Source organism: Solanum tuberosum, unplaced genomic scaffold, assembly GCF_000226075.1.
Source record: "Solanum tuberosum cultivar DM 1-3 516 R44 unplaced genomic scaffold, SolTub_3.0 scf00200, whole genome shotgun sequence".
In the NCBI taxonomy this organism is placed as follows: domain Eukaryota; kingdom Viridiplantae; phylum Streptophyta; class Magnoliopsida; order Solanales; family Solanaceae; genus Solanum; species Solanum tuberosum.
This window is the reverse complement of record NW_006239124.1, coordinates 840,955-850,908: the sequence shown is the minus strand read 5'-3', so window position 1 is coordinate 850,908 and position 9,954 is coordinate 840,955. Positions and strand designations below refer to the sequence as shown.

The window sequence follows — 9,954 nt, the reverse complement described above, 5'->3', positions numbered from 1 at the left end:
CTTTCTCCATACATTCATTTTGGCTCAAACTGGTGATTCTTCAATATCTGTTAACGAATTTTTAATGGTTGAAGATGGTAGATATCAAGTATATCCTTGGGGACAGATTGCATTCACAAAGCTCATGGATTCACTCCGACAAGATTTCAATCTTAGCAAACAGTTGTATCGGTTATATGGAATGCCTTATGCACTTAACGTATGGACATATGAATTTGCATCCCAATTAAATCCTGAAATAGCTGTCAAAGAACGAAATGTCATCCACAATATTAACTTAATGTATCAACAAATACTGTATCATTATCAATCTACCACAAATCATATTCAACGAACTAAACAAAAATTCAAAATCAATGACTTTTTATTTACTAATGTATCATACATTAAAACAAAATAATGGTATCACCATTTATAGATCTAACGAATCCAATCACAGTTCTTCACAAAACAAATCAAATACTCGCTTACCTTTGTCTATCAGATCTCTTTACTTTGCAATTGAAATTGTTCTTTATCTTATATTTCGCCATCACATCTACGAGTGTTGTTTTATCCTTATATAACTGACCTGTCTTCACCTCTATACTATTTGAATCAATTATGTAATTTGTAACTTCCAATTCTGGAATATAATACGAATCACAAATTCTTGATTCAACCATCGCAAGAGCTTCTGTATCCTGTGTTGTGCCTTCTACACACGTAATTTCTCCGCATGTTCCATCAAAGTTATGTACATCACCGCCAATCTTTTCATTTGTGTCAATGCATAATGGATACATTGCAAATCCTGGCTCACTTTTTTTCACTTCTAAATAAAGTTTAACACCCATGTCGTTCTTAATTTTCATTGGAGACGAGTTACCTTCTATGGTGTAACTAATTTCAATGTTTTTCCTTGATACATCGATATCCAACTCAGCTGAAATTGCTGCTTTGAGATTCAAAAACGAAATTGATTGTCCAACAACGATTCCATCACTTTTGTAACTTTCATATTTCACTTCGCTGAGCCAAATTCCTGAATGCCGCAGTAAAATTGATATATTCATCTTGTATTTTCTAAATCGATGGATGTTCACAAATTGTTCTTCAATATAGAAGATATAATTTTGAAATTTGAAATTTTGTAATGCCTGAGTAGATTACCTATTAAGATAAGGAATGTTTAGGATCAGTTAGGCGTAATTTAAGCTAATTAAATTAACAGACTTAATTATTACGTTTTTTTCCTTATTTAGCGCGACATTCAGTTACTTCGCGTGTATCAGTGACAATGTATCAGCATTGTAGCTATGTATCAGTCGCCTACCTTTTTAAGGGATTTTTTGTAAATTGTAAATTAGTTGGGATAGGATGTAATTTATATCCTACACTATGGGATTCCTTTAATTTATACATATTTTTTAGCACGGGTAGGCCTCATCTAGTTAAACTAATAAACATCACTAATGAGATAGTAGATGCCTCTTTGATGAAATTGTTCAATAATCGTTTGGTAAGGTGTATAATTAATGTAGTCTATGATGTATTAGTAATATTGATATTACAGCATGTTTGATATTGCTGTAAAAAAAATTGTTTATTTTAATAAGCACTTTTTTAAAATACCTTTTCAAAAAAGTGCTTTGGAAAAAACAATTTATGTTTAGTTAATTCATTTGAAAAGTGTTTCTTATAAGCAAATTGAATTTGGCGAATATTTTTCAAAAAGTGCTTTTGAGAGTTAAATTACGATTAAAGGCAAGTATCAATGTACTTTTAATATTAAGATTATTTTACAGAGAGAAACTAGTTTAAACATCTATAACAAAAAATTAAATCAAATTTTTATTTTTATTAAATTTAAATGTTCATATTCAAATTTTAAATCAATATTATACATATTTTGAAGGGTTGAAATCTTTAATTGTTATTTTTCTTCTTCTTTTTTTCTTCTAATCTTACAAAAATATCGTTGTTACATTCTTTTTGTTTTCTAATTTTGTAAAATAATACGTAAAATAATAAATAAAATAATAATACAGAAACGTAAAATAAAATATAAAATTTATTATATAGAAATAGAAAATAAAATTATTAGATGAAATTTAACCAACAGCAGAAAAATTGCTTCTGCTTCTATTTAAAAGCAGTTCTACAGGTTTGCCAAACACGTATTTTTTCAAAAAGAAAAATGTTTTTCCTCAATATAAGTGTTTCTAGGCTCCCAACCGCCAAACAGGCTCTTAGTGATGTTGTGTATTAGTTATACTTGCATTAATTTCTTAAGATTATTTTTTTATGTATATTTAGTTTAGTATATTAAAAATAAGGAAAAAGTCTCATACATACCTCTTCATCTATGAAAAAAGGCTCATAAATACTCTCATTTTACCTTTTGGTCTAAAGATACCCCCAACCGATTTTTTTGGCTCTAGAACACTCATAATCTATTGAAAATGATTCGAAAATCTTTCACTTTTTGATCTAAAAATACCCTCAAACTTTGTTTTTGGTTCGAGAATCCCCCTTCCACCTTTTCATATAAAAATATTATCAGCCATTGTTATCTATTTAAATTTATATATTTAATATTTATGATTTAAATATCGATTAATTTTTTACCATACAAAATTCGTAATTTTGTTATTTGAACTAAATGAATTTTTTGTTCTTCTTTCTTTTAAATTGTTTGTGCTCGAAATCTTTAGTTAAAAAAAAATTAAAAAAATTACTAGATCGATTGTTATATTTTCTCTCGGCCCTTAAGTTGAGCGTTCGAATCTTTGTAAGAACCGCACATCTTTATTAAAAAGCACAATACAAGAACGTATCATTAGCGTTATCATAACCAAACATTATAAGAGACTCAAAGTCATCCTTGAGTTTTCACATGGAGTATTAATAGTCCCTTATGTTTGCAATATTGGTGCACTTTTGGTCCTCCTTCAAAATTTTGCCTATTTTTTTAACATTGATTTTATCCATAATTTATGTATGGAATGTTTAATCGTCATTTTATATATTTAGTAGAAATAATGACTCCATGTGAGAGATTGTGAGAAGAAAAACACTTTATTTTGTTTAGTAAAAATCGTATTGAAGGTAAAGTCGAGAGGTTCATCACGACGATTTCACGTGCAATAGTACAAATTTTTCTTTTCTTGCAATGTCATAATTTAAAATGTTCTTAGTTTAGCTGCAGTAATATTTCTACTGAACATAACAAGATGTTCTTCTTCTCTCACCTTCTCTCACATAGAGTTATTATTTATATTAAATATATAAAAAGACGATGGGACATTCCTTACATAAAATTATGAAAAAAATTAATGTTAAAAAATAGGCAAAAGTTTAGGGAAGGACCAAAAGTGCACCAATATTGTAAACATCAAGGACTATTAGTGCTTCATGTGAAAACTCAAGAATGACTTTGAGTCTTAACCCAAAGATGAGGGACTATTTTGGATCTTCTCTCAGATCAAACATATGCTGCTTAAATTATTGATAATGCTAATTAACCTTCCTTCCATTATAAGAGAGACCAGACAACGTTGAGTTTTCGTCCAAAAATTAATTATTTCATGCCGTTAAAATTAACTTGTAAAATTTATGTCGTTCCACATTTCATTACCAAGATTTAAAAAGATTCCAATAATTGGTTTCAAAATAGCTCATTACTACATAATTTAGATGATATTTTAAAATTTTGATCAGTCTCAAAATTTCAACATAAATTGAGATAGAAATAATAAGATATATTATCTGAAAATTCTATAGAAGTACTATAAATAACAATGATTAATAATTTAAAAACCATACAAAAGAATTTGATAAAGTTTCAAAATTTTATATATTGTTTGCTACAAAGAAAGTAACATATATACTTTATAAAAAGTACTACTATTAGTTACAACGATTGACGACTTAAAATATAATGAAAACATATAAAAAAATTGATTAATTTTAAAACTAAAAAAGTAGTCCACATATATTGGGTATGTGGTGGCACAAGCTCCTATACCTAAGTTATTTAAGAATCAATTATTTTTTTCTAATAAAAATAATATGCACAGAGTTTTAAGCTTTTTCAATTATAATTTTTCGAAAATTTGAAACAAAACGAAAACCCCGAATTGTGAACCAAAATGAAGGACAAAAAGAATGATCAAAATTTGCTCAAACGTGTTCAATAGCAATATTAAATAAGAAATGACTCATAAAGTATACACATTCACTCGCCAACTCAATATTATAATCTAGACGACAATCTTTCCAGACAGAGACTACTTACTGCAGATACATCTCATGTGCTGACTGGAAAAAGGACTCCACACTTTGAGATGCTAATTCACTGATAATAGTAATAACTTTCATACTTTTCACCAAACAATACAAGCATGCACGGGAATCGTGTATCAAATTCCCAGCATGCCCACTGCTTTTACCTTTTAGACTCTTCACGCAGTCTTATTTACGACCATCCCTTTTCGGCACACCTCCTCAACCACGACTGACTCTTGACCCGGACTGACCAGACTCGGGGAGGTGATCTGACTCGACTTGACATGACACCAGTACCAACATGTCATCTTTCAAACTGCACTTCTCATCCACCATACACAGCCTGCACATGTTAACACTTCACATGAACAAACGATTAACAAAAATGCCTTCAAGTTTTTCAATCCAAAAAGAGCATGCAGATTTAAGGAATCTGATCAAATGTTTCGAGTGCAATGTTAACCTAACCACCTGTTAAGGGAGATATTTGGAGGATGAGTGTAGTAGTACTTTCAACCAAACTTGAAACCACCAGATGGAAGTTGAATATCATTTCCGCCAAAATTGAACTCATTTTGTGCTCCATCACCAGCTGGCACTGTTTCATCCTCCTCCTCCAACCAGTATGTCTCCAGTATTTTAACAGCCTTCTCATATATTTCATTGTTATCATGACTCTGAAGGTTTTCAATCTTTTCCAATCCCTCAGCATCATCAATCAGCTGAGCATAGTAATTAATGCCTTCAGTGTTGGCTTTTTCTGCTTCCCCAACCTTCAATATGTTTTCTAATCCTTCTAGACAGACGGTGACAATCCTTGGGTCAGGGCACACAAGCAAATCACACAGAGGCTTTATGCAGTTTTGACTCACCAAAAACCTGTAGCCAAAAGCACAATAAAACACTGAATTCAGTAAGAATATCAGCAATAACATAGATGATTACCCCCAAAGGAAGTACATACTTGATCTGCTCATGACTCCCACCGGAAGTAGCATTTGAAATAGCCCAGGCAGCCTCTTTTTTTATATCAAACTCAGCAGTTTGAAGCAAATTGACCAGAGGACTAATTAGTCCAGCCTCGACCACAGCCTGCTCAAAAATTAAAAAATATTAGATAAATGGCAAATACTGTGGTTCCTTCAAATGAGAAGTCCACAAAAATAAAATAAAAACAACAAAACACCTCAACTTAAAATTTCCATTTCTATTTCCAACTACTACACAAACTATTATATTATCATATTCACCAATTTAACCACCCATAGATTTATATAACATGCTAGAACTTAGAAGACATGCAAACAGTGTATCCAAGAGCTGACTATAAACCATATTTAGCTGTCCTTTAAATCTTGAGGATTTATACCTGTATCTGTTCCTTGTTCCCGGCAGTAATATTTGATATAGTCCAACAGGCCTCTTTCTTGATGCTCTTTTTGTGACTGTGAGATAACAAGCTTAGCAGGCAAGCAAGGGCGCCATGTTCAATAATGCACTGTTGTGAAGATAGTTGATATTAGTAACCATAAAAAAGTAATACGCAAGACTAGCGCAGTTACATTTTAGCAGAAGCTTTAAAGAAAAGAAAGAAAAAAATTCATTTTCCGGTGTAGTCTTTGCACAATGCATTCATCCACAAATTGAAGGATGGGTGATACTATAGAAACTGTACAGGGCAGTAAAGGAAGACATATAATTCATGATCTCCAGCAAACCAATCCGAAGACACTGGCAATCTACAAGGGTGATTAAATTCTTTCCCTTCAAAACATGGGTTATGAAAGAACTGGATGTGCAAAAAGTTACCCTGCTAAACAAAACTGAATTCTCGTTTCAAACAATACCACATAACTTCACTCATATTTTGCAAAACAATCACATAGCTTGGGAAACACTTGTTGAGCATTTTACGATTTTCATGAACATATAATGCCTTCACAGCACCTTATTGACAATTTACAGAAGTATAGGCCACAAACGAGAGTGTAAATCACAAACTCTGGGCATTTCAGACTAAATCTAGACAACTTGCAATTTCTTATTACCAGGGGCGGACCTACATGGGTTCCAAACCCCCTCAGCAAAAAAATTACACTGTTTATATAAGGTAAATTTTCAATATTTATGTAGATATATTGATTTTGAACCTCCTCATGAACAAGAAGCAAGTTGTAGTGTAGTGGTAGATCTCCATTTAAATTGACCCTCACATCCCAGGTTCGAATCCCATTGTGAACATGTTCTTTTTTTTAGCTTCTTTTCATTTAGTTTCAGAACCAATCTTTCACGTTTTCTTTATTTAAACCCAAGAAAATCCAAACGTGAAAAAAATCCAAACGTGCTAAAAAGTCTCTTGTAACAAAACTAATTTTTTGTACCTATAAACTATATACTACTATTCACACATTTATACTTTTATTTTTCGAACCCACTGAATGAAAATTCTGGATCCGCCATTGCCTATTACCAACTTACATCAAAAAAGATATTCTCCTGCTGTCGTCAAAAATTAAAGGGGTTAGTTAGTGAAACACTAAAAATGTACCAAAAAATCTGCCCAGCCAGATGCTTTATTCAAACCCCAAAAAAAGGAGGAACACTAAAATTGCCTTGAAAATAATGTAGCAAACACCAACCAAGTGCCAGCAAAAAAATCCCATAATTACTATTTTTTAGTTTTGGGAGTTCAGTAATTACTATCTTTAAAAAGGACTTGAGAAAAGGCACTTCAATACAAAATAGAAAAATCCAATACAAGCCCAAATCTATTTTACAACATTTCAGTATCTTCTTCACTGTTCTTGTAGTGGTGGTTGTATTTTGTGGGACAAACATCAGTTAAACAGTTCCAATGCCAACAATTAATTTCCATTTCTTTGTCCTTAGTGTCATTAAATTATTTGGAACAGAGTAATTAATATCTTTGCTGCATCACAAAGATAGGGGTAAGGTTTGCTAATTGATGAATCCTGTCCCCTATTGTGGCTTTAGCCCATTTCTTGAAGCTAAAAAATGGCGTGCATATAGAATGGGAATAAGACCAGTATACTACTGACTATTCATACTACAATAAATAAAAATGTATTTATCTTATCCACAAAATTGTAAGCCAAGAGCAGCTGTGTAGGCAATAAAAATGACAGCTATGATTGTAGTTTGTACTAGATTGCTCAGACGCAAAGAGGAACCAGACTAAGTGCAGGAGGAAACAAAGCACAATGATGTAACATTGAGAAATGGACTAACAACAACCAAATTAGATCTGATTCTAGGAATGCTGAATTATCTTCTCAATAAATCATGCCTTAGATGCATCCACCTTTCAATCATTTTATTTTTTTATTTTTTTCATTGGCCAAGTCTTTGGATTCAACCTTGAAAGCTTCTAAAAGCTCATTAAACCCTACATACCTGAGTCTGGAGGTCATCTCCTGTAACAATATTTCCTACTGTACGGAGGGCAGGGATGAGTACTGAAGGAGACGGATGCCTGCGGATCAATTGACATATACACCAGATTCAATCAAACATTCGATATATAAAAAAAATAAAAATAAAAAGGTAGGTCAAATGAGGAAATTAGAACACTCCACTCACATGAGGAGCTCAACCAGCCGTGGACAAACACCCGCTTCAATGACAGCTTGAATTTTGTCATTCGTACCATCAGAAAGGTAAGAAAGTGCCCAGCATGCATCTGTTAGAACCTCTTCATCATTTGAATGAACAAGCCGCTGAAGAGCTGAAAGTGCTGGTCTCACCTGATAAATGTATTGTCATCAGTCATGCAAAGCATCCAATAAGTTCTTTCATTTTACCAAATAAGATGGCCGTCAACATGAGGCATTTTGAATGATTAAGAAAAGCACAATATTTTGAATCAAATAACTGCAAGCATAAAAAAATTTCAACAGCCAACCTGCTCAAATGGAGGTTGTGGCTTGCCTCTACAAAAGTTTGACAAGGTCCATGTGGCATTTCTCAGCATTGAAAGCTTGGCATGCTCATTCAGCTGAGACAGCAATGGAATCAACGCCCCATTACTAAGAACAAGATCACGGCACCTAGGAGAGTCACCAGCAACATTTCCCAGTGCCCACACAGCCTATAGTTGGAAAGAAAATACAATCAGTCTACTAATCAACATAACTTCAGTCAGTATAGGTGTCTGCCAATTTTTCAACATACCTGCTCACGAACATCATCACTTGGAGAAGCCAGAAGCTTTACAAAAATTGGCACAGCGCCATGGTCAATCACCACTCTGGTATTCTCCGAGGTACCAGACGCAATGTTTGTGAGCGCCCAAGCAGCTTCAAACTACAAACGCAAAACCATAAGTATAAATCAAGGGTAAATGAAGCTACAACCACAAAATGCTAAAGGCACACATCACTCTCTACCTGGAGTTGCGGAAAATCTTCCCTCATTAGAAACTCAACAAAACGAGGAACAACACCAGATTGAATAACTTCCTCAATAGGAGGACTTCTTTCTGTTGATCAAAGTTTGCATGTAAGTTATAAGCAAATTGAATAAAATTAACAGAACAGAAGCTGTAGCAGGCATAGTCATACCAATAGAGAGCAATTTACGAAATTGTGTGGTCGCCTCCAGCTGCATATTGTTATCATTTGACCAAACACCAGCAACCATTGATGGAAGACTTTCCAACTGTAAAGCAACAATTAGTTATCATTTGAAAACCAGATTAACAATCAAATGAGCACAAAGCATAGAACGACCCAAAACCAAATCAAATCCCAACTATGAGACAGCTGATGGATTTCTGATTAAAATCATTTTTTTAACAAATGATCAAGGAGCTTTACTTTACTCCTGATAAGATATCATTATTTTAGACAGATTATACTTTAAAAAGACTGACCTTCTTTTCAACGGTGGAAGTTTGAAGATTAGCAGGGAACTGTTGTTGTTGGGCTTGAAGGCCTTCACGACGCTTCTTGAGCAAACTCTCTTCTCGTTTACTCTTACGGATCTCAACCAGATTGTCCTCTCGCCGGCGGCGGCCTTCGTCGGCATCGACGGCAACCTTGTATCGGTTCCTACGAACCTCGGTCCTATCACTTGGCCTCAGAGACATGTTGGTTGGTATAGAGAATGAAAACTGCAAAACGAGATGAGATACTAAAAGCAATTACAGAAAACCCTACAACGATAATTGAATCGAGGGAGAAAGAGAGAGAGTATATACCAAATATATATTTAGAGAGGAGACCGTGAATGACAAGGGTTTTGGGACAGAGTTCCTCTTCTAGTCTTCTTCTGTTCATGGGCCGGGTCTCCCCTCTTTTTCTGGGCTTAAGCCCAAGCTTTACTCTGCATCTGCTTTTGGGTCCTCAAAACCACTGGTCTTTGATTTTTGGGAAAAATTAGCTAACTAGTCAAAATTCCTTAACATATTTATTTAAAATAACTGTACTTTAAAATAATTATTAAAAATGTCAATATTTTAGTTTTATAGCAAATTAAATGTATCCAATTCTAATTCCTTATTTTCCTCTATTAAGGCCCACGTCTTGCAAAAATATTGCAACAATACCTTTCAGCCAAACAAACGTTCTCTCTCCAATTTACAATTATCTCAAAACAAAATAAAATTCTCACTCATCCAATTCTCTTCTACTATTGTTCTTCAATTTTCATTCCCCCGTTTCTCTT

The 9,954-nt window shown here is 33.4% G+C and overlaps 1 protein-coding gene across 4 annotated transcripts; it reads right to left on the bottom strand.

The window, feature by feature from the left end:
* Nucleotides 1–4,150: 4,150 nt before the first annotated feature.
* Nucleotides 4,151–9,580, bottom strand: LOC102578456 (importin subunit alpha-2-like). Of its 4 annotated transcripts, XM_006355341.2 has the most exons (12): nt 9,488–9,580; nt 9,161–9,400; nt 8,850–8,946; nt 8,676–8,767; nt 8,461–8,592; nt 8,192–8,377; nt 7,870–8,033; nt 7,684–7,762; nt 5,639–5,767; nt 5,234–5,361; nt 4,741–5,148; nt 4,151–4,612 (listed from the first exon to the last, which is right to left on the bottom strand). In XM_006355341.2, the coding sequence occupies exons 2-11, from the start codon at nt 9,374–9,376 to the stop codon at nt 4,782–4,784; spliced, it is 1,590 nt and encodes a 529-aa protein (XP_006355403.1). In that variant the 5' UTR covers nt 9,377–9,400; nt 9,488–9,580; the 3' UTR covers nt 4,151–4,612; nt 4,741–4,781. The 4 variants fall into 4 exon arrangements, with proteins under 4 accessions (XP_006355403.1, XP_015167828.1, XP_015167827.1 ...); XM_015312342.1 differs by having other exon boundaries at nt 4,151–4,627; nt 4,738–5,148; nt 9,161–9,492; XM_015312341.1 differs by having other exon boundaries at nt 4,738–5,148; nt 9,161–9,492.
* Nucleotides 9,581–9,954: the final 374 nt, after the last annotated feature.